The sequence below is a fragment of the Tamandua tetradactyla genome, chromosome 2, assembly GCF_023851605.1.
Source record: "Tamandua tetradactyla isolate mTamTet1 chromosome 2, mTamTet1.pri, whole genome shotgun sequence".
In the NCBI taxonomy this organism is placed as follows: domain Eukaryota; kingdom Metazoa; phylum Chordata; class Mammalia; order Pilosa; family Myrmecophagidae; genus Tamandua; species Tamandua tetradactyla.
Window position 1 is genome coordinate 43057831 of NC_135328.1, and position 24911 is coordinate 43082741.

Genomic DNA, 24911 nt, shown 5'->3' on the forward strand with positions numbered 1-24911 from the left:
GCTGTGAGTCATAACAACCAGTAAAGGGAAATGCTGAGGCTGGAATAATGGTTTTCTGCCTGATATCCAGAGTGCAATTCAACTCACTATGTGGTTTCATGGTTAGAACAAACCAACACAACAAACAAAAAATCCAATTCAACACAAAGCACTTCACACTTTTCCCCTCTGTCTTTTCAGTTGCTCCAGTGAGTTCAAGTTTCAAGGGACATCCATAGGAGAAGGGATTAATTCACCGGAGTTGGGGACCAATAATGAACTATTAAAAGTGGCTTTGGTGAAGAAAGCAAAAGAATAATACTTTCCTTCTGAAGAGGGCAGTATGCAACCTCTGTCTGCTCATGTAGCCAGGGTGTCCTTCCAGGTGTTGACGGCTGGAGGCAGTGCAGCCCTCAGGAACCAGGCATCTTGGGTTTCCAAGAGCTTATTTCTGAACGTCAAACACATCTTCAGATATGAGATAGGATTCTTGGAGTTTGAGTAAAGCTACACACTGCCTCTCTCCAAGTGTACAAAAGTGCCAACTGATACTAAGGTGGCTATGCTAGATGGGTGGAAGGAACCCCGACAATTTCTTTTTCCGTGCTCACATACTCATCTGCCCTCCCAAGTGCACCTCTGTGAAATTTACAGAATGGCACAACGTCCAGATGGTCTCTGATGTTTGTAAAAGAAAGTGTTTCTTTTTCTACTAACACATAAGCAACATGGTTTCTGCCATCTAAAGCAAACATCCTTAGCACAGAAAGAAAATGTTGGCAATGGGGATCTTAGCATTTATCAAGCCAATCACACTAATTATAATTAGAACACAAACTAGGTGAAAGCTAAACATGAAATGGATTTGCAGGAAACCTGCATTGCATACAACTAAGCCCTGGTTGGTGGCCTGCTGAGGGATGCCGTTAATATATTTTTGTGGATGGGGAAGACTGATTTTTTTTTTAAATATCTTTGGTTAGTTGTATTAAAGATTTCAGTGGCAGTTAAGATGGAGGAATAAGGATACACTGTTAAATGTGGAACTTAAAGCTGTAAGACAGATGTCCAAACTTAGTCTAACTAGCTATTAAAAAATCTTCCTCTTGGATGTCCCGTCAAATATGTACATTGGGTATTAATTTAACCAAGGTCTCTTTCAGAGAAGTGGGAAGAGAATTGGATTTTTAGGGAAAATATAGCTTCACAGTTGGGAATGCATTTGGCCAACAGTGTCAGAAATTCTTCCGCAGTTCTTTTTCTTTTCTTTAACTTTTTATTGTACAGTATAACATATATACAAAGCAAAGAAAGAAAAAAGCAACAGTTTTCAAATCACTCTTTAACAAGTAGCTACAGGCAGATCCCAGAATTTGTCATGGGATACCATATGATCCTCTCAAATTTTTCCTTCTAGCTATTCCAGAATATAGGAGGCTAGAGGGCTTAAATAGTTTTTCATCATCACAATTGACTTTTTTCCTTCTTTTTTTGTGAAAAATAACATACATACAAAAAAGCAATAATTTTCAAAGCACAGCACCACAACTAATGGTAGAACATGTTTCAGAGCTTGACATGTGTTACAAATTCTGACAATTTCAGGTTTTTACTTCTAGCTGCTCTAACATACTGGAGACCAAAAGAGATATCAACTTAATGATTCAGCATTCACATTCATTTGTTAAACCCTATCTTCACTGTATAACTCCACCATCACCTTTGATCTTTCCACCCCTCTCTTTAGGGGTGTTTGGGCTATGGCCGTTTTAACTTTTTCATATTGGAAGGGTCTGTCACTAATATGGGATAGGGAGATGGAACTATCTGATGTTCTGGAGAGACTGGGCCCTCTAGGTTTCAGGACTTATCTGGCGAGGGACCCAGCTGGAGGTTGTAGGTTTCTGGAAACTTACCCTAGTGCATGGGACCCTCGTGGAATCTTATATATCGCCCTAGGCACTCTTTAGAATTGGCTGGAATGGTCCTGGTTGGGGTTTGGCAGGTAGCAAGGTCTAACTGAAGCTTGCATAAGAGCAACCTCCAGAGTAGCCTCTGGACTCTATTTGAACTCTCTCTGCCACTGGTACTTTATTAATTACACTTCTTTTCCCCCTTTTGGTCAGGATGGAATTGTTGATCCCACAGTGCCAGGGCCAGATTCATTCCTGGGCGTCATCTCCCATGCCGCCAGGGAGACTTTCACCCCTGGATGTGGTGCCGCACGCAGCGGGGAGGGCAATGATTTCACTTGCAGAGCTGGGCTCAGAGAGACAGTCAGGCTGCATCTGAGCAACAGAAGCGGTCCTCCAGAAGTAACTCTTAGGCATACCTGCAGGTAGGTTAAGCTTCTCCACTATCTACAGAAGCTTCACATGAGTAAGCCTCGTGATCAAGGGCATGGCCTATTGATTTGAGTGTCCCTAAAGTTCGACACAGTATTAGGGGATTCCTGGATGGAAAGGTTTAATAGTTTCATAGTCTTTCTCGAGGGACCTTGCCAATACTTTTTGATTATCTTCCACAGTTCTCTATTGTCCAGAGAAGAAAGTCTGTGTTCATTAGGGACATTCACTTGGGTGCCACCTCTTCTGTAAGGCCCTTATTTTCCTGATACTAAGGTAGTTATGTTAGATGGGTGGAAGAAACCCCGATAATTTCCTTTTCCATGCTCATATACCTGTCTGCAATTACAATGACAGCACTTTGCATACTTTTTTTTTTTTAACTTTTTACTTTAAAATACTATCAAACTTACAGGACAGTTACAAAAGTAATACAGAGAATTTCAGCATACTTCTGTCCTCCTAGATGCCCAGATCCACCAATTTTAACAATTTGCCACATTGATTGATAATAATCTATCACTCTATCCATTTGTCTATTTATTTATCAATCCATTTTTTTAACACTTGCGTGTAGGTTGTACACATCACACCCCTTGAACACTTAACACTGCCACGCACATTTCCTAAGAATGTGGATATTCATTTATGTAACCACCTCAAGCATAGTTATCAAGTTCAAGAAAGTTAACATTGCTATAAAGCTGACGGTTTATATTCCTTTTGTTTTCATATGTTCCCAAGATCTTTTGGGGGCCTTTTCTCCTCCATGGTTAGATCCTGTCTGGGATCAAGTTTTGCATTTAAATGCCACCTTATTGGTTTGTAACTCTTTATTTACTTATGTGGTCTTTCTCCCTTGCTATACTGTGATCTTGAGATTAGAGATTTTGACTCTTTAACCTGGGCCTCCAGCACCCAGCACAGAATAGGTGCTCAGAAAATACTGAATGAAGAACAAACAAATAAATAAATGGATAAGTGAATGAATGGATAAATGAAGGGGATTTTACTACCCCCCGAGTCTAAATGAAGGCTCTGGCCTCCCAGACCATTAATAGTTCATGCACAAGCTCAGCACATTCCAGGCCCCAGATCTTGGAGAAATCCCATTTGCTCAGCAGGAGCAATTGGACCCAAGTCCTTCCTTCTGGGTCCAGCTCAAACCTGCTCTTTCAAGTAACACCCATCTCTCCCTCTCCCAGACAGAAGTCAGTTGGCTCTGCAGGGGCGACTCCAGGCTTTTCTATAGGAGAGTAACTTTGCAGACACAATTCAAGTTGGAAGGGACATGTGTGTGGTGTGTTAGTGTGTGCGGGAGGGGGGCACTATAGGGGCTCCAAGGAAATCCACCTTTGCTTAAAAGCACAGGCCTTTGAGTTAGATTGTATTTTGGGTAGTGGGCTGGGGAATGGAAGACTCTAAGGCCATGCCTTGAAGTATGTCCCAGTTGTGTCTGGCAATGGCAGGGTGTAGAATCCTTTCTTTCCAACCCTTTATATATACCCTTTAAGTGTGTTTGTGTATAAATTTTTTTTTCATGGGCAGGGATGGGGAATCGAACCCTGGTCTCCGGCATGGCAGGCAAGAACTCTGCCACTGAGCCACCGTGACCCGCCATATATATATATATATATATATATATATATATATATATATATATATATATAAGTTTTTGAGATAATTGTAGATTCAGAGAGAACCCATGTACCCTTCACCCAGTTTCCCCCAGTACATACATCTTGCATAACTATAGCATAGTATCACACCAGGAAACTGACGTTAATACAAGCCATCCATCGTATTCAAATTTCACCAGTTTTACACACATTTTTTATCTCTGAAGAAAGGCTTTTATCCCCTCTGGAGCCTGGACTGGGGTCCAATCTGTTCTGTCCCTGCACAGGAGTTGGATTCCCCAGGCACCAGCATGTCTGGACTGGGCAGCCTCTCTTACACACAGTATTTAACCAACGTTCATGGAAGCCCTTGAACTTGTAAGTCATTGTGTGAGCGCAGCATTTTAAAGAGGAGAAATGAGACTGAAGTGTCCAGTATTTTAGAGGGAAAAAGTTGGCTATTCTTCTCCACAGTTGTAGCTTAGCTAGCTAGCTAATTGCTGTAAAGCGATCCCGGAGCAAAACGCTCCTAACAGTCCAGGAACACAGGTTTTGAGTCCCTTCCCCTCCAGGTCTTCCCTCCGGGCTGGAGAAGTTGGGAGAGGGCCTCGCCAAAGCCCGGGAGCTCCTCCTACCCCTACCCCGACTATCACCCCTTTCTTCCCCGGGTCTGGACTGTTTCACCCCGTCTCTAGGCAACCGCCAAGCGCGAGGAGGGACGTCATTTCCTGAAGAGCCCGCGGGGAGGAGGGGCGGGGAGGAGGGGCGAGGGGGCGGGGCCAAGGCTGGGCTGGCGGCGGCGACGGCAGCGTCGCAACTCGCCGGGAGACACTGGCCCGGGCGGCTCAACAGTTCGCAAAGTCCAGCCTCGCGGCCTCGCTGCTCCGTCTGCGCCCGGTCCGCGCAGGGGTGCGGAGCCCCTGTGCTGCAACATCCTGGGGCTGCCCCGGACATGCCCTGCAACCCCTGCTGGACTCTGGAACTAGAGCGTCCCCCTACCCCAACTTCTGACTTTGGGGTCCCCCAGCCCAAGAGGATCGGGTGGCCCGGCTGGGGGAGCCCGGGGTACGGTGTGACGGGGCGGTCGGCTTGGCTGCGCCCCATACTACAGCCAGCCGTCGTCTCCGTGCCCTCCAGAATGTAGTTGCTGTCTCCGCGCCCCCCCGGACGTCAGCCTCTGTTTTGGCGTCTCCCTGATTTCAGCCTCCCTCTCCGCGCCCTCCGAAGTCCAGTAGCCGTCTCTGCGCCCCCCAGACCCCGCCGCGGTTTCTGCGACCCCCTCTGTCATCGCGCCCGCCGGGACTCCAGCAGCCGTCTCCGCGACCCCCCCGGGATCCAGCCATTGTCACCGCGTGCCCGCGCGCCCCTTTTCCAGCCGCGGACTCCGTGCTCCCGGGGATCCAGCTGTCGCGTCGGTGCCGGCGATTGCAGCAGCTGCCCCACCGCGTGCCCGGAGTCCGGCCCGGCAGCGGCTAGGAGATGAACGCGCCGCTGGACGGCCTGTCGGTGAGCTCGTCCTCCACCGGCTCGCTGGGCTCGGCGGCCGCGGCGGGCGGCGGCGGCGGGGGCTCGGGGCTGCGGTTGCTGTCTGCCAACGTGCGCCAGCTGCACCAGGCGCTGACGGCGCTGCTGAGCGAGGCTGAGCGGGAGCAGTTCACTCACTGCCTGAACGCGTACCACGCGCGCCGCAACGTCTTCGACCTGGTGCGCACCCTGCGCGTGCTACTGGACAGCCCGGTCAAGCGGCGCCTGCTGCCCATGCTGCGCCTGGTCATCCCGCGCTCCGACCAGCTGCTCTTCGACCAATACACGGCCGAGGGCCTCTATCTGCCCGCCACCGCTCCCTACCGGCAGCCGGCCTGGGGCGGCCCCGACGGCGCAGGGCCGGGAGAGGTGCGCTTGGTGAGCCTGCGGCGCGCCAAGGCGCACGAGGGCTTGGGCTTCAGCATACGCGGGGGCTCGGAGCACGGTGTGGGCATCTACGTGTCGCTGGTGGAGCCGGGCTCTCTGGCCGAGAAAGAAGGGTTGCGGGTTGGGGACCAGATTCTGCGCGTCAACGACAAGTCTCTGGCCCGGGTGACCCACGCCGAGGCCGTCAAGGTGGGTCTGTGGTTGGGGAGAGGATCGCGGGGTAGAGTAGCACAGGTCCTTCAGTCGCTTCCATGCTGTGTGCTCTTAGGCAAATCACTTTTCTGGACCCCGTTTTTCCTGGACTTTGAAACAGGAAAGTGCTTTATTCAGCAAATATGTGCCAGGCACTCGGGATATAGTGAAAGGGCAAAATAGACTTAGATCCTGCCCTCATCAGATTTCAAGACAAATGCTGGGGACAGACAGCCGTCAAATACTCAGGCACATTATATGAATTACAAAGAGTGCCCTGAATGGGTAGGGTGGATGGGTGCGGTGGAATATTATCAGAGAGAAAGCCTAATGCTTTGAACTACAGTAAGTGCTCAGAGTGACCTCTGCTGCTGCGGTTGTTATTCTCTTTATCCTCTAGGCTTTTGCCCCTTGGAAGAAAGTTTTGTTAGCTCTTAGTAGTAGGAGTTGAGCTCGAGGGGCTGAGAGGGTAGGGGCTGAATGGGTGGGTGGGATAGGGAGATCCAGCCTCACTGGGCTATTTGTAGACCAGACTGTGTATCCTGGGACAAGTTACTTGCCCTTTCAGAACCTCTGCTTCTCTACTTGGAAAATGGGGCAGCTGGACCAGCTAAGTGGTCCCTAACCTTTCTGGAAATGATGCACCATGTGAATGTCAAAAAATAAATCTCCCAGCCCCCATGAGAGTAGTTGTACTTTTTGTGTCTCTTAATTGAGAAAAAAAAATCTTCTGACAACAAGTTTCTAGGGATTTAGTTATGCTGTTTAAAGGAAGATGTTGTTTGCAAGTCTCACAGCTCAGAGCCATTGAAAACCAACTGGAGTAAGAGAGGCACAGATGGACAGTGTTTGGTCCATATGTAGATTCAAGGATCCTTTGCAGGTGTTCACCCTCCACCCCCTTGAGTGTAAGAAGGGAAGTGTTTTGGGGTCAAGGCACAGCAACATAGGCTGTGCTTCTGCAGGGAAAATGCTTCCCAGGGACTTGGGCTGGCCTGTGATCTAGCCTCTGCTGCCCTCACTCCCTGCAAACACCCCTCGAACGCCCTGGCCTCTACCCACTGGTCCTCCTCAGGGCACTTGTTTTGAAATCCAGCCAAAGGCCTGCTGGCTGCTGTGAGGACAAGTAACAGAGGCCCAGGCCCGGGCTACTTCCGGTATGCTGGTCAGTGACCTGTGGCCATGTAGGTCTGGAGCTGAGCTGCACCTGGGACACCAGCACCTTATCTCCAACCTTGGCCTCTCCTAATTGCTTCCCATCCTTCCCTGCTCCACTGGAGAGGCCCCTGAGAATTTCAGTAACTTTTTTGCAGCTTCTGGAAGAGAGCAGGTCCGTTTATATGGTTTGGCATTGCACTGGGCCAACCTCGTTGTGGGTTTCCAAGCAGCAGTACTCTGTCTCCACAATCTTTTCCCTTTATTTAACATTATACTAATTTATAAAGAAAAATAGTGCATTAACCTTAGATCTAAAAAAGATCTAGAGTTCCCAGGTGATAAATGTATACTCTAACGATATTTGATCCAAATGGTGATTTATAAATTTATATTCAATTTAGTAGCTATTAAAATGATTTGGGTAACTTAATCATCCTAAGGTGATAGACTTTGATAGATCCAGCAATAACCCAGACGTTTAAAATACTGACTCTTCCTCTAGTTTATACCCCACACTCAGCCATGCCACCAGGGTCAAGCTGCTTGGCTGCTTGGCTATAAATTTCAGCTTGCCAGCAGTATCCCACTCCCCTCCCATCGCCTTCCCCCATTGGGTTGATTGCTCTCTGAATCTTCTGTCTGAACCTACCTCAACTATGCCATGTGCTGTTATGCTGTGACGCCGTGGCTCTAGCAACTTGAGATCTTCTGTGGCAAAATCTTCTGTGGCATAGTTCTGAGGCTTGGAAATTAATACTTGCTGGCAAGGAAGAGTTTGGAGGAGCAGTGCATCCTTGGGAGCGTGGGAGCCTGTGGCCGGAGGAGCCCCCATGAGTTGACTAGTCCTCTTCCTCCTTGACGGTCATTTCTTTCCCTCTGGAGGCATCTAAGGCAGAATGAGCTCCTTCTGCCTCAATTTAGCCTCTCTGCCAGCTGACATTACATGCATAACCTGAAACAGCAGGCAAAGCAAAGGCTCCTTTGGGTCGCATTAACTCCAGGGGGGCAAAGGGGACTGATTTTGGGTAGTGGAATTTAAAACAGAGGAGGTGGAACTTAGCCTTTGAGGCTGCCGTACTTTGGAGTTGCATAATGGGCAGATATTTTAGGAGACAGTTTAGAACAACTGGAGAGCTGTGGGCACATTTCTGCAAAATTAAGGCTGTGTCACTTAACTGAAGGTCAAGAGACCCTGTTTCTCCACCAGGAACAAACTACCCCTTAGCCAGGATTTCTCCACCGGTAGTCCTTTTTTGTATGCTGCAGTGCTGTAGGGCAAAGTGTCAGGGATTTTATGGTAAAGGTGACCAGCTCAATTATATTGTATTGTGTTTGCTTGCTGGGTTCCCATCTCCTCTTCCCAGAATGGGCCTTGATTTCTTCACGGCTCCTGATTGCATCTCTTGGTAGGAAAGGTCAACTCTGATGTTTTCTTCCTTCATCTAAAGTAACACGGCTCTTTTTAAAAAGATGTATTGGGGGTAGGGATATGAACAGAAGAGTTGCTTTATTTTTTTAAATGAACTTTTAAATTTTAGAATGATTTTAGGTTTTTAGAAGGGCTGCGGAAATAGTCCAGAGAGTCCCATATCCTTCACCCAGCTTCCCGTAATGCTAACATCTCATATAACCATTTGGCTAAACTCAAGAATTAATGTTGGCACACTATTTATTAACTGATTCTTCAGATCTTATTTGAATTTCACCAATTTTTCCCGTGATATCATTTTTCTGTTCCAGGGTATCCACCTTGCACTTAGTCTTATCAACCTTAAAATCTTTATTTTCCTTCTGTGAGTAGAAAGAGGGGAAAAGATCCTCTGAGTCTCCCCCAAAAAGAAGAGATTGATAGTGTGTGTAGGCCTGTAGGTGTGTATATGTGTGTGTAATAAAAAGAAAGTAATCTTTTAGGAATCAGGTTATGTAAGAGAGATCTTATGAGCCCGAAACCATCACCTTCTATTAGCCTAGTGAACAGCTTTTTAAAAGGGGATTGTATGTACAAAGTTTTTTTCCTCTCTCTTTTGACAAATCAAACATCCCCTGTTACCCGAGCATTTCAGTGAAGATTTTCTTCTACATCTAGCAGGGCTCCCTTCCCTCTCTTGAAGCCTATTTGCTAAATCAGCACTGACATATCCAGATAAAGTAAGACATTTACTATTTGCAATTATGTTGAAACGTTTGATTTTGGAAAAATCTATTTTGAATGAACAGGAGCCAAACTCATAGACATAAAAAGCAGGCCTTTTAAAGATTTCAGCCAAAAATGCTTGCTAAATTGGCCAAAGAGTTCACAGACCAGGATGCTCTATTGTGGCTCTGCCACATGCTTGCTGTGTGACTTTAGACAAATCACTGTCCCTCTCTGTTTCCCAGAGCAGATGGACCAGGGGCTGCCACAGAGTCTCTTACAGCTCAGACAGCCTGTGATTTGCTCGGTTTGTCTAATCTGGTGCTTTTTTTGTACTTTTGAAGTTGCTTTTGTTTATGACAGGGTAAAGAGTGTTGGCTAAGGAGAGGGAGATGAGGATCTTGGCATCCTTGTGTAGCCTCCTACTAAATCAGGAAATTGATGGGTAGCATGCTGTACTCACGAGAAGTTGACTGCAGTTCCTCGACCCAAGAACACCAATTCTGGTGGTATTCCAGGGTAAATGAGAAAACAATAGGATTCGGACACACATAGCACCAAGCTGGGAGTGCTCAAAATCAAATCCAGTTACCCAATTGCTTTCTGAGTGCCTTGATTCTGTGGGTAGTTGAAGGCAGGGTATCCAGGTGTTGCTGGTGTGTGTGTGTGTGTGTGTGTGTGTGTGTGTGTGTGTGTGTGTGTGTGTGTGTGCATGGGCGTGTGTATGTTTTAGCTCAGTAAAAATTAAATGGCTTCATTACAGTATCAGCATCCCCGCAGGTAAATCTAAAGAACATATTAGAATTTGAAACATTCCAGAAGTTAAAAACAGTTGCTGTCCCTTTCATTTAATTGGAGTTACCATACCCTCCCTTCCGGTGTATAAAAACCCAGGAAGAATCTGTCCATACTAATATGTCATTATATTTGTTCTGGCGCATTCTGAACGGCACATTTGTCACTTCCCCATTGTACATGGTTAGCTGAAGCCATTACAAATTATTACCTCTTCCAACTTTGTATCTGAAACACAGCTTCTCCCATTGGTCTCATTCCTGTACTTCAATTTGGAAACCAAGTGTAATGTTTCTGTGGGTATGCACAGACTTTCCTCTGGCTGTGGATTCGTTCTTGGGTTGTCAGAGCCCTCCAGAAATTACACGTTGGAAAGCTCACTATTATTAAGCCCTTTATTGCATGAACTTTTGATCTCTGCACATCCAAACAGAGTGCAATGCAGTATACTGAGAGTCTGTTACTTTAATTTAGGCTCATATGTTTATTGGCTCAAACTGACGCCCAAAGTTTCAGATAATTCTGATGCCTGTACAGGACCAAATCTCTTTCCACTGGTTATTTACTGTTCAGATTAAGCATTCTGCAGAGTGGGAAAGAATGCATTTTTTTTTAAGAATCAATAATTTTAGGGTAGAAGATTCCTGCCTTTGGACTTCTAAGCTGGAAGAGAAAGAGATGTAGAGTCACTCCAGTGCTAGTGTCTTGCTTTTCCATCACTTCCTCTGCTGACAAACCCAGTGTTGTTTATTACCTGCCATAGATTCATCATTTGGATGGGGCTGCGTGTGGTCCTTAAACCCCCAGTCAGCTGGATTTTGTGTGTGATGTTGCTTCCCATGTCCTCCAGCCTCCAGCCACCTGGCACATAGCCTATACACACCTGTCAAATGCACACAGCCTCTGACACACCTGTCTGTTCATGCCCACGGCACAGGGACATCCCCTTAGAGTCCTAATCCCTGCTGCCCCCCTCCCGCCCCCCCAGGGCTTGCACTGAAGCAGGTGTCCACGGGGGATTAGGCTCCACGCGGCTCTCTAGCAAGTTGTCTTATGACCTACAAGGGCAGCACTGGGTCTCCACTGCTTGGGAAACCCTGGACTAATCCCCAGCAAGGACCGGAGAATCTGGTTAGAAGGAACGGCATTTGGTGGCCAGAGGTGGTTGGAGACTGAAATAAAAACCTTTCCAAAGTGATTCTTATTTTTCCCCCTTCAAGCAAGAATCTGATGTTACTTCTGAGCAGTACAGATCTCTAATCGTGCCCCGGGGTGGGGGTGCTTTTTTGCGATTCCTGTGCTGCCGAATTTGCATTTTATTTTTCAGCGTTGCAGGTGGGAAGGGTGCAAAGAGCAGGAATCAAGCTCTGCATTCTTTCCCTGCTCACTCGTGGCGTCAGCTGTGGTGGGCAGCCCGCGGGGCTGCATTTGACCTTTGCTTTCATGGAACACTGTTGGAAGAGGAGAGGCTGACCTTAGCAAGCCGCTGCTCTGAGCCAGGTCTCTGTCCCTCCCGTCCCGTTTAGTCCTCCCCACGTGTCCTGGTATCCTGGGACTGCCGTTAACAAACCGGGTGGCTTAAAATAGCAGACATTTATCATCTCATGGTTCTGGAGGGTAGAAGTCCGAAGACAAAGTGCTGGCAGGGTCATGCTGTCTCCGAAACCTGTGGGGAGAATCCTGTTCCATGCCTCTCTCTCCTGGTTTCTGGTGGGGACGTCACCTGGCGGTGTCACATAACTCAGTCTGCCTCTGCTGTCAGTTGGCCGTCTTCTCTCTGTGTCCATCTGTGTCTGTCTCTTTCTTGTAAGGACACCGGACATACTGGATTGAGGGTCTACCCTACTCTAGTATGACCTCATTTTAATGCACCTAATTCCATATGTAATGACCTTACTTCCAAATAAGGTTAATTCTAAGGTCCTGGCAGTTAGGACTTGAACATATCTCTTTTTTGGGGGGAGTGATGCAATTCACCCCCTAACAGGGAAGGCAGGGAGGAAGGGTCCTGCTCGAGGAGGAGGTGAAGTTGGCAAGCCGAGGGTCACCATTAGAATGAGCACCTAAGTGGCCCTCCTGCCGGATCCCCAGCCCGGGGTTATGTCACCAGCCTCCTGAAAGGTTTCACCATCTCCCCCAGCCCCCATCCCTGCAGGGAGGCAGGCACATGTCACATTTTGTTTCTGACATTTAGGGATAAGAACCATCAACTCCAAAGAGTCCATTTTACTAGATAGGGAGCCTGGGGTTACCCTCTGTGGGAAAGGGGCCCAGCCCAGCCTCCCAGCAGGAGGAGTGTTTGTCCATGCACTGGCCACACCACAGACTTGTGGTGGGTCCTTGGAAATCACAGACTAATGGGACACAGCCCCTGCCCTTGGGAGTCTTGAGGGGTGAGGGTGGGGGGACAACAGACTCAGGAGCACCCATGGCCACAGACCAGCAGGTATTTTAAGTGCTGTGACATTGCACACCTCTGTTTTGCTGTCACCCCCCACCTCCACCCCAGCCCTCTGCCCCCTTACCCTGCTTTTATTTCCCTCCTTGCTCTCACTGCAATGTTTTATGGTTTACCATCTGCCTCCCCTACCATAAGTGAGCTCGGTGAGAACTGAGATCTCATCTGTAATTGCCCATATCCCTGGTACTGCGACAGGGTCTGGTGCCTAGTAAGCATCTAATAATTATTTGCCAAATGAATGGAATGATCCCTCTCCTAACCCAGCACTGGTGAGTCTAGCAATTTCTCGGTCCCCAAGTGTGACATCTGCAGGAAGCCCATGTGTTGCCGTGTAGTGGGCACTGGATGGCCAACGTGAGGAAAGCTGCCAGCTCTGGTGTCCACTCCACCTGGAAGTTGCTGTGTGGCTCTGGGCAGATCACTTGACATTTCTGAACATCAGGTGCTGGAACTGTGAAAGGACATAACTGTCTCCAACCGGCTTCGGAGGGGCAAGGGGCATGAAGGGATCAGGTGTGTGCACTGGTGTGTAAACAAGCACTAGGTGAATGGGAAACCCTCCTACTGCTGATAGTAAATAACCCTTTAAAAATGAAGTGTCCTGTGCCTGGGTGGGCACCAGCTTTTAAGATCTTCTGCAGTTCAAATCCACCTATCAATACCATTTGGTTATTGCATTTGTGACTTTGCTCTTAATTTTAAAACTAAATTCCCAGAAGTGGGTTATTTCAGCAGCCTGTGTCTGTGGTCCCAAAATAGTACCATTTATGCATCCTGAAGCAATCAATGAACCAATTTGGAAGGACGTATATCTTCAGGCTTTCAGTTTAAAAAACAAAACTGTTCAGGTTTCAAGAAGTCCCCACATTTCAGGTGAAGACTGGGCCCCCGCTAATCATGCTGATGGTTAAAAGCTGCTTTCGTCTCTACGGAGAATGCATAAGTGGATTTATTTTTGTTTCTTTTCTAGACTCATCCCCTTTGCTTCCTTCGCCCTTTGAGAATTTGCGTTCCTTCTGCTAAATTGGCTGTGGTTTTGCTTCAGCTGGCAGCCAGTTTCTTAGTTATTTTTCCTCTCTACCTGAGCATTTGTAATATCAGCATCCTCTAGACTTTGAATGAAAACCAAATATATCAGCCTTCCATGAATAAGTCCCAAGATGCCCTCTTTACAGGATTCTAAAGCTTCAGGCTGCTTGAAGGAATAGAGTAAAATGATATTAAAATATATGATCCAAATACCCAGATGTTTAGGCCTTAGACATAGCGATTCTCAAACATTAGCTTGCTTGGGAATTAACAAGCTTCCCAGAAAAGTTGTATCCACCTCAATGGTTGGGAAGTATCACCTTCCTCTAGGATTTCCCCCCACTCTGTCCTCATCCTTAGCTATTTTGGAGCAAGATCCAACTGTGCATCAACTGAGATATTGGAATAATCCAAGGAAGGGAGCTGTGAACCTGAGGGCTATTAGAGACAGACCTGGGTTCATATCCTAGCTGTGACCTTGGGCAGGTCCTTTTTCTCCCTGTGCCTCAGATTCCCCTACCACTGAGCCTTACTCATAACCAGCCCTTACCAACAGGTCGCTGTTACCATCGTGTGTTGGAAAGTTTGAAAATTATGGTCATGGAGGTCCCGCTGCAAGCAGTGTGATGAAAAGTGTTCTTGACTATATTCAGCTTTGAGAGTCTTCTGTTGTGCCTGCTTAGTTAAAAAAAAAAAAAAATGCCAGTGAGAGAGAATACCGAGACTTGGGGCCTGTGTGATCTGTCAGAGCTGTTTGAATTGCAGGGTCATCTGTTCAATGTAGCTAACATACCCACGTAGCCAGAAATTCTCTAGAAGTGCGATTGCAACTGTCTGCATTTTGGCCTCTGTATTATCTTTATTCAGCAGTAATAGAGCCCACTAGTTAAGTAGAATCCTGTGTCCCCAATTCTCCTTTCTCATTTTGCAAGGCCTTAGAAATGTGACGAGGCAGACAGACGGGTGCCTGAGCCAGAGGCCCAGAAGGGATGGTGGCAGCACCCCAGCCGTGCTCCCCAGCATCCCTCCCTGGTGGCCTCCCTGGGGCACTGAGGAGGAGTGGGAGGAACTGGTGGCTTCCAGAGCCCATTAAGGCAATTAATGCAGGTGAAAGTGAAAACATGGGCCTCTGCACCTTGAAAAAACCTTGTCATTCGTTTGAACCACATCTGAAATGGTATGCTAGGCCTCATTGAGAGGTTTCGATTAAGAAAAGCAAAGCAAATGGTCTAGCTTTGAGAGATCAATGGCCCATGTAGGTAGGGAAGTTTTTAGAAGTTCCTGGGGCAGGATTTTCCTCCTGTCCTTTCCATCCTCTGGTCCCTGGAATGGAGGGTATAGTGTCCTCTGGTGTATCTGGACTCAGTGTGACCTTTATCCTTTTATTCATGTCTCCTGCTGCCACTCTTCTTTCTCCTCAGGGGACCCAAACCTTTCCCAGATTCCCCCCCAGTTCTCTTTTTTTGTTTTTTTGTTGCTCAAAGATGTTATTATTTTTCTTTTTACTTTCTACATTCTGGGAAAGTTTACTTTCTACAAACTTTTAATGAACATTCATCATCGAACTCTAGCAATCACCAACTCACAGGAAATTTTGTTTCATCTAGAAGCCCACCTCAAATATTTTATTTTTTATTTTTATTAATAAAACCGATAAACATATGAACGTTCTTTTTTATCACATAGTTGTATATTCATCATCATAATCATTTCTTAGAACATTTGCATCAATTCAGAAAAAGAAAACAGAAAAAAATTCATACATACCATACCCCTTACCCCTCCCTTCATTGATCACTAGCATTTCAATCTACCAAATTTATTTTAACATTTGTTCTCCCTATTATTTATTTATTTTAATCCATATGTTTACTTGTCTGTTGACAAGGTAGATAAAAAGAGCATCAGAAACAGGTTTTCACAATCACACAGTCACATTGTGAAAACTATATCATTATACAATCAGCTTCAAGAAACATGGTTACTGGAACACAGCTTTACATTCTCAGGCAGTTCCCTCCAGCCTCTGTGTTAACGCCTTAACTAAAAAGGTGATATCTATATTATGCACAAGAATAACCTCCAGGATAACCTCTTGACTCTGTTTGAAATCTCTCAGCCGTTGACACTATTTTGTCTCATTTCTCTCTTCCCCCTTTCAGTAGAGAAGGTTTTCTCAATCCCTTAGTGCTGAGTCCCAGCTCATTCTAGGATTTCTGTCCCATATTGCCAGGAAGGTCCACACCCCTGGGAGTCATGTCCCACGTAGAGAGGGGGAGGGCAGTGAGTTTGCTTGTCGTGTTGGCTGGAGAGAGAGGCCACATCTGAGCAACTAAAGAGGTTCTCTTGGGGGTGACTCTTAGGCCTAATTTTAAGTAAGCTTGACCTATCCTTTGTGGGGTTAAGTTTCATATGAACAAACCCCAAGATTGTTCCCCAATTCTCTTGAAGCCTCTTTCTCCTCCTCCTCCCAGACCCCATCCAATCTTGAGACCTTAAGTCAACCGCAGAGGCCAGGAAGTTCCTATCTCCTTCAAATTCCTTCCTGTCTTTCCCCAAATGTCTGCATCTTTACCCTTTTCTAGCCCTTGCTCTCTCCAAACAGGATCTGTGCCTTTATTTTATTTATTTACTTTTGATGTCATTTTCAGCTTTTCACCAGTATTTGCTCTGGAAGTCCTGGCTGGTCTCCAAACCTCTTGCAGGCACCTTTTGCCTCTCACCCTCAAATCAGGGACATTCCCCAGCACGTCCCAGCCCCCACCCATCCCAGCCCACGACTCGCCCATCTGCCACAGTCCGTTCCCACGCTGGAGGCAGGGCAGACCTTCCAAATGTGTGTGTGACTGTACCTCACCTGCCTTCAACCCTGCACTGAAGCCAGGGGCCTGTGGGCAGACACCGAGCTCCTCAGCCTGGGGTTTGCTGCCACAATCTGATCCCTTTTGCCTATGGGTAGTCCTCTCCTCTCCAGCTGTACCCCAAATGGGCCCACCCTGGGCCAAGCAAGCAACACCCCCTCCTAGGAAATAGGACGTTGTTTCTCTCTAGAGCCCCTTTAAGACCCAGCCTTAATGTCTCCTGCCAACAGAACTGCCCACCCCAACTCCGCCGCTGCCCCCATCTGTGGGAGGCCTCTTCTTCCTCCTTCCAACTTCCTCCTTCCAACACCCCTTAGCATGAGACTCACTTCTGCCATGGTACAGATAGTATATGCCTAGCGTTTCCATTTGTTTTGATTTGTTTTACTCATTTATTTAATTGAATAATGGTAGCTTTTGTACTCAGGTCTTACTATGTACCTGGCACAGTGCTATTTGATTTGTGCATGTGAATCCATTTAAACCTCACAAGAACCCTACGAGGTTTGAAGTAGGTGCCGCCTTTATCACTTTATTTTGCAGAATTGCAGAGTTTATTACTTGTCTTTTGTCACAAAGCTGGAAACTGGTAGATCCAGGATTTAAACCCAGGTTCTGTTGACTCAGAGACTGTATCCTTAATTCCATCACAGAGAGAGGTGTCATCTCATGAGGCTAGAGCCTCGACTCTGCAGCTGGACCTCTTGAGTTTGAATTCCAGTTCTGCCACTTCATAGCTGGATGACCTTGCACAAGTTTCTTAGCCTCCCTGAGTCCCAAATCTCTCCTCAATAAAATTGTGATGAGGACACTAATAAAACAGCAGTGTTCCAGCTCCTCGTCTCTAAATGGGGATACCAGTGGCCATAAAGATAATGTATTAAAGCACCTGCCGCATCTATTAATTTGAGCATTTAGTGGTTATCCACTATGTTTAGACCACTGTGTTGAGGTCAGCTGACCTGCTGGACAAAGCTCCTCCTGGCACTGTCAAAGGTATAAAATGGATAAGACATAGGACGCTGCTGGCTTCTACTGCTTTGCCCACCAGTGCATAGTACCACCTTTGGGGATCTTTGCACTGCTGGAGTTCTGCTTAGGGCTCCCCACGCACCCCCACCCTGCACCCCTGCCCTAGCCCTGAGGGGGAAGAAACTGAAAATTGGGAAGAGGAAGTAGCCATCCTTGTTCGCAGACGGAGGGGTGGTGAAATGAGATTTGAACCCAGGTCTTCTCCCTCTAAAGCTTATGCTCTTTGCCTCAGCTCTCGATGGCTTCTCCTGGAAAGCCGAGTGTCCAGCCCAGTTTGGTACCCGGCAAAAGCAGGGAGTCTCTAAAGATCCATTTCTCCCTGATTGTTTTCCCTTCTGGAAATGACTTTGTAGCCACTTGATCAGAAAACCCGGGCCACAGCTGCTCTGCTCCTTTCCAGGCAAAGATTGACAGAAGCTGAACACTTTTTTCCTTTTTTCCTTTTTTTTCACTTATTCACTTATTGCTCTTTTATCTCTTTGGCCATCCCCTAGCCTTTCCCAGGTTTTCATCGTGTACAGTGTCTGTGGAAATTCCCTAATAGATCCCTGTGACCTCAACTCAACCCCCATTAGGATAAACTGGTAGCTTGTGAAATCATCTCACTGAATGGTTGAGTCCCCGCATCTCTCTAAGCTGGCTTTGCTGGGGGCGGGAAGAGTAAACTTTGTGGAGGAGGAGATGCTGTCCTCGGCCTCTTGTAAAAAGACTGCTAGTCATCAGCCTGTCACCCACTGGACAAATTAAAGGGACATTGTGGTTGGCTCATAGGAAACATGGAAGGTAGAGGAGTCTGCTGAGGCTCTTAATATTATACACACACACACACACACACACACACACGCACATACACATACATACATTTATATGACCTACCCTATGCCATATGAACTCAATTTAGAAAACTTGGAGAGCCCAGAAAAGCACAAAGGTAAACAAAACAAAACAAATATGACTGATGATATCCCCATCCTACCTGAAATAATCCCTATTGACAATTTCTTGCTGTTATTTTACTTTTCTAATTATTTATTTTCTTAAAGAAGTTGACAGAAAAATTATGCCTACCTTTTGACAATTTGATGCCTGTCTTTCTGGTACCCAGTGCATCTGCGTGTAAATATGTATTAGTGATTCTCTACCACACATAGTTGTCTAGCCTGCTTCTTTCACCAAACTTAACGTGACTGTTTTCCCACCTTGATGGATGTTTCTAAAATATGATTTGTAATGACTGCATAATGTGTCATAGTAAAGAGATACATGATTTATTTCTTTTTTTCTTGTTGGACAATGATTTTTTGATGTATTATCCATATTGCTGCTTGAAACATCCTTGCACATTAATCTTTAAGCATGTGTCTAATAATCCCTTGGGCTCTCTTTCTGCAGCTGGCATTGGCTCAGAGGATAGACATATTTTTGAGGCTTTTGATAACTGTTGCCAAATTGCTCCTCAGAGGGAGTTTGTTTCTTACAGTCCCTCGGACCAGCATTAGCGGTTATAAGATCCCTCATTTTTCTCTAGCCTCTTCAACACTGGATATTATGTTTCTTTTCCATCTTTGCCAGTCTGATAGACAAAAAAGTATTTTAACTTGCATAATTTCAATAGTGAAGTTGACCCCCTTTGCATGCTTATTGTGTATGTATATGTATTTTGGGTGTGCAATTTGTTCATTGGTGTCCTTTGCCCATTTAATTACAAGAACTTTACATTTCTTTGTCATCAAAATCTTTTTCTTTATGACGTCCGCTGAGTAGGTTTTTGAAGATGGTTCATTAATCCACCTTAAATTCAAATTTTTTTTTTTTGCATGGGCAGGCACCAGGAATTGAACCCAGTCTCTGGCATGGCAGGCGAGAACTCTGCCTGCTGAGCCACCATGGCCCACCTGAGTTCAGATTTTTTAAAGGCTAAGATTAAGTTAAATTGGAAGCCCATCACCTGCATCAACTGAGAATGTGCAGAAAGTGATAGGGATAAAGATGTAAAGACACTGGGAGGAGAATGAACCCCATCAATGTATCCACTCCTGGACTGAGAAAATAAAGAGATATAAACAGGTTCTTCTGATGGGTGTATGTCCACTCGACATCAATCCTAGACGCCAGGACACCCCATCACAAATCCATGGAGGCTTATCTCAGTGATTATATTTATGATGCCCAGAATCTCATTTAATTATTGCTTAAAGAAAAGAATAGAGAGAGAAAATTTAAAAGAACATTTCAGGCAATTTACTTAAATTGCAAGAGACTAAAAGCCAGGCTTGTTGGATCATTGAAGAATTGCATTAAAGAACAATCAATATCTTGCTGGAATCCGCTCTGTCCTCATTTTGAGTTGTTTTGCAAAGGGACAGTCACATTTCATTTTCTTGCAGATTTCTTTTAGCATTATCCCCAAGATCAACAGTTTTTCCCTGTCTTTGATCATTACTGTTTTTCCTCTTCGCACAGCCTGAGCTCTCAAAGACATTTAGGAGCTAAGAGAATAGACAGTAGGGGCTTTCAAAGGTTCAGGTCCCTCTCCCAGCCTCTGGCATCCCAGGTTCCCAGTGCTGAAGTGAAGGTTCCTTCTTCATCTTCCCACCAAGCCTTTGGAGAAGGTCAATTTCATAAAGAAAAGGGGTGGAGAGTGGGCAGTTGATTTTTTTAAAGAATCTGCTTTGTAAACCCCCAATTAAATGCAGATTTAAACAGCCATTAAAGAGACCAAAAAAAGGGAAAGAAAGATACCAGTATTTCCAACCTGCTAACTAGTCATCATCCATTTCTCAGCCATCTCTTCTGGCCTTTGTGAAGTCACATTTTCTCCGTGGTTTAATCACCTGCCTCCTTTCCTCTTTGCGTCGTACATGTTTGTTGTGCAGTCCAGGCAATTCAGCCCAGGATGCCGCAACTCAGAGGTGAGGTGGTCGCACAGAGAGGAGCTGATGGGCCGAGTTGTGGCACGGTTTTGCCCTGGCTCCCAGATGGGCACAGTGATGTCGGGATGCTGTGGTGAAGCCATGTTTTCTTTTGAGAAATGGTGACTTCTTAACCATACCATCACCCGCTTACATCATCATTCCTGAAGAAGCTAGACTAACAGTGCTTGAACTTTTGTTTAAGGGAATGTTTTCAGACAATGTGTTCTTAGACCAAACTCGGCAGCAGCAAGGCTTTAACGGAGCATTGGGACAGAGAGGTAGAGAGAGAAAGCAGAGTTATTGCCCAAGCATCTGTGAAAGATATCTCTGTCTCCAGCTGCATGTAGAAGGTGCCTGATCCTAGAGATGTACTGACCTCAGCCCTCATTTATCCATTTGGCAAATTGAGCACCTACTACGTGACAGGTTTATCACATTTAACTTAAAATGCTAATGCATTTACAATTAATAGTTCCAGATGTTTTATTGAGCACCTACTACGTGACAGGTTTATCACATTTAACTTAAAATGCTAATGCATTTACAATTAATATTTCAAATGTTTTATTGAGCGCCTACTACGTGACAGGTTTACCGCAGTTACTTAAATGCTAATGCATTTAAAATTAATATCTCTAGCTTACTTGAAAAATAATCATGTGACTCAATCTATAAAGCACATTGCTTAAAAAGACAGAGATCAGAAACCGTAATGCAAGCTGTGTGTGTATGAGTATTTTTATCTCTGTTCTTATTTTTTCAAAAACTTTTTATTGTAATAACTAATGGAGAGCACAAAATACCTGATTTTAACGACTTCCAAGTGTACAATTCATTATTATTAGTTACATCCATAACCCCTCCTTTTTCATCACTTCAAACAGAAACTCTCTCCCATTAAGCCATAACTCTTCCCATCCTGTACCCCTCCCCTGCCCCTGTCAACCTGTAACTCACAATCTATCTCTGTGACATTTGCTTCTTCTAGGTATTTCATATAAGTGAGATCAAACAGTATTTGCCTTCCTGTGTCTGGCTTATTTCACTCAACTTGATGTCTTCAGGGTTCATCCATGTTGTAGCATGCACCTGAACGTCATTCCTTTTTACAGCTGACTAACATTCCGTTGTGCATATATACCATATTTTGTTTATCCAATCCAAGAGGAAAGCATCACTGCATTTCTTCAGTGCCTCTCAGTTCATGTGCAATGATCCATTCATCTGTCGATGGACACTTGGGTTGCTCCATCTTTTGGCTATTGTGAATAATGCTGCTATGAACACTGGTGTACAAATATGTGTTCGAGTTCCTGCTTTCAATTCTTTTGGGTATATATAGAAATGGGACTGCTGGGTCCTATGGTAATTCTATTTTCAATTTTCTGAGGAACCACCAAATTGATCTCCACACTGGCTGTGCTGCTCTGCAGCGCCCGCTGGAATGTACGAGTCCCCACTTCTCTGCATCCTCACCAACACTAATTTTTTTTCTACACCCTAGTGTGTGAAGTGATATCACTGTGGTTTTGATTTGCATTTCTCTGATGACCAATGTTGAGCATCTGTTCACGTGCTTATTGGCCATTTGCATGTTTTTTTAGAGAAATGTCTGTTTAAATCCTTTGCCCATTTTTGAATTGTGTTGTCTTTCTGTTGTTGAGTTGTAGAAATTCTTTATATATGCTGACTACTAAATCCTTGTCACATATATGATTCACAATTATTTTCCCCCAATCTATAAATTCTCTTTTTATTTTCCTGATAGTGTCCTTTGATGTTCAAAGTTTTTGATTTTGACAAAGTCCATTTTATCTATGTTTCTTTTGTTGCTTGTGCTTTGGGTGTCATATCTAAGAAATCACTACCAAATCAAGGTCAGGAATGGTCCCCACCTATGTTTTCTTCTAGGAATTTTATGTCTGTAACTTGTAGGTTGAGGTCCTTGATTGACTTAGAGTTAAGTTTTATATATGGTTTGAAGTAGGGCTCAAATTTCTTTCTTATCACATGTGGATATCCAGTCTTCCCAATGCCATTTGTTGAAGAGATCTTTCTTTCCCCAATTAATGTATTGGGCAAACTTGTCAAAAATCATTTGGCCATAAATGTGTGGCTTTATTTTTGAACTTGCAATTCTATTGCACGGCTCTGTGTATCTATATTTATGCCAGTACCACATTATTTTGATTACTACAGTTTTGTAGTACATTTGAAATTGGAAAGTGTGGGACCTCCAACTTTGTTCTTTTTTGCAATAGTGATTTGGCTATTTGGGGCCCCTTAATCTGTGTATTTTTATCTTTAATAGGAATGGCATTTCATCTGTAAATTGAATTCTGAGCTTCCTAGCAACCAAGCAAAAAAAAAAAAAAGAAGGAAATAAGTGGATTATTTAGATTCTACTAGAGAACTCATCATTACTTCAGGAGAGGTAAAATTTCTCATTGGGGGTAAATTCCAAGAGGAAAGCATCCCTCCATTTCTTCAGTGTCTCTTGTTTTACGTGCAATCACCCACCACTTCCTATTGTTCATACTTACAGACCTATGTGTGACCAAATCAAACGAGCTCCCTGCCTCATTTAGGTAGGGAAGTAACTGTCTATTGAGAAAGACAGATAAAATAACCACTTGTTATTTTGTTATTGTAAGTAGGTTGAGATATGTACTTTCAGGGAAAAGGCACAGCATGTTCAAAGGCCTGAAGTAGAAGCTATCTGGGAACACATGGTACTGTAAGGAAGCCCTATGGCAGGGTGGGGGTGGGGGTGGAGGGTGGGGGGTGGGAGGTGGGTGTCAGGGCCAGCTGCACAGACCTTAGATGAGGCCATGGCAAGGGGTTTGCATTTTCCATCAGAAGCAGTGGGGAGTCGTTGGGAGTTTGGAGGCAGGGAAGGGACAGAGTCCAGTTGCCTTTAGAAAGGATCATCTGCTCAACTCTGCAGAGACTGGTTTTGGTGCCCAAGAGAGGAGGTGGGGAAGCTGTTGCAGTTAGTGGTTTCTGCAAGAGGTAATTAAGACATACAGATACATGGTGCGGATGGAAGGAACTCTGAAGACAGAGTACTAATTAGGGCTTTACTTTCTCATGACATTAAGATAGGCCCTTGGGGCGGGAAGTCCACGTCTCCAGCCTCCCTGGGAGCAGGCTGAGTGGGGAGGGTCTTACAGCCCATGTGGCTGCAGCCGGCACTGGCTTAGGGTTCAAGAGCCTGAAGGACTCTTGTTTATTCACACGTCATCTTTTCACATCATCTTGCAAGTCCCATGTCATCTCTTCAGACCCTCCCCTTGCCCATCCTGTGGGGCTTAGACAGAGGTTGGCCTTGTGTTATCTGAACTCCCTTGAACCCTGATGAGAGGCAGTGGGAGGAAGGGAAGGGTCAGGCATCGGAGAGGCCAAGATCCAAATCCAGGCCCTGCCTCTTATCAGCTTCGTGGCCTTGTGCAAGGCACTTTACCAGCCAGGGTCTCTTTCCTCATCCTTGCCATAGGAAGAATGCATGGAGGTCATTGTATTTTTACCATTATGAGTAATATTAACCACCATTTGCCAAGCACCTGCTATGCCAACAGGTGCAAAGGGCTTTGCATTCATTATCCCATCAGTTTTAATTTAGTCCCTGCAGTGAATCCTTGTAATAGGCATTAGCTCTCCACTTAACAGATGGGGAAGGTGAGGCCCAGGGCTCAATAAGTAAGTCTCTTGTTTGAAGTCTTATTGCTGAGAATGGGTGGGGTTTTGTTTGGGAATGGCTCGCTATGGGCTGTACCCTCTATTGGAGGCTCCCACCCTAAGTCACAATGAGGTTACCCTTTTAATTTGGCTGCTTTGCAGATACTTTGGGCCCAAGGATTAGCCCCTAGAAGTTGGAAAATGGATTCAAGATTTGCCTAACCTGGGAGATTTCCAGAGCCTGTGGAAGGATGTGCAAACATGAGTGAGCACTGCCTTTGGAGAAGACTATTGGGAAGCCCCTACGCAACCCCATCCACTAGCCTGGTGGGGATGGAGGAAAATATAGGACTTTTGTAAGCCCAGGTGTCATAGTGCTTCCCCCTACAGGTGATCACAGGAACTGCAACCAGGGGACAGGCGTACCCTAGGAGACACTTTCCCAAAAAACGTTATGCATCCACTAGCCACTGCCCCAGGAATTTCATTGCCTTTCTGTAGACTGGAGAATTTGGTGCATAGAGCTCCAAGGTGCATGGACAAGGACGTTCAACGTAGCATATTTTGGGCTGGAAAAAAAAAAAGAGACAAACATTTTGGTGGTGAATTCTCACTTGGGAATGATATACGATGCAGGAAGAGATGAGTGTCATGTCTTTGTACTGGAGAGGAAAGATCCTCAAAATACATTTCTAGCTGGAAAAAAACGGATGGAAAGAAAATGTTCAGTGTGAGTCAACTTCTGGAAAAATCAGATAGCCACATTTTTGTATCCAAAATGTTTATAAAATGCACAGAACCA

At 45.4% G+C, this 24911-nt stretch overlaps 1 protein-coding gene across 5 annotated transcripts in view; it reads left to right on the forward strand.

The window, feature by feature from the left end:
* Window positions 1-4732: 4732 nt before the first annotated feature.
* WHRN (whirlin) overlaps window positions 4733-24911 on the forward strand; it is a 94382-nt gene continuing 74203 nt past the window's right edge. For all 5 annotated transcript variants that reach the window (XM_077143870.1, XM_077143874.1, XM_077143880.1 and 2 more), the window contains exon 1: window positions 4733-6043. In XM_077143870.1, coding sequence (XP_076999985.1) covers window positions 5423-6043 — 621 coding nt within the window. In that variant the 5' untranslated portion in view covers window positions 4733-5422. The remainder of the gene's footprint in view (window positions 6044-24911) is intronic.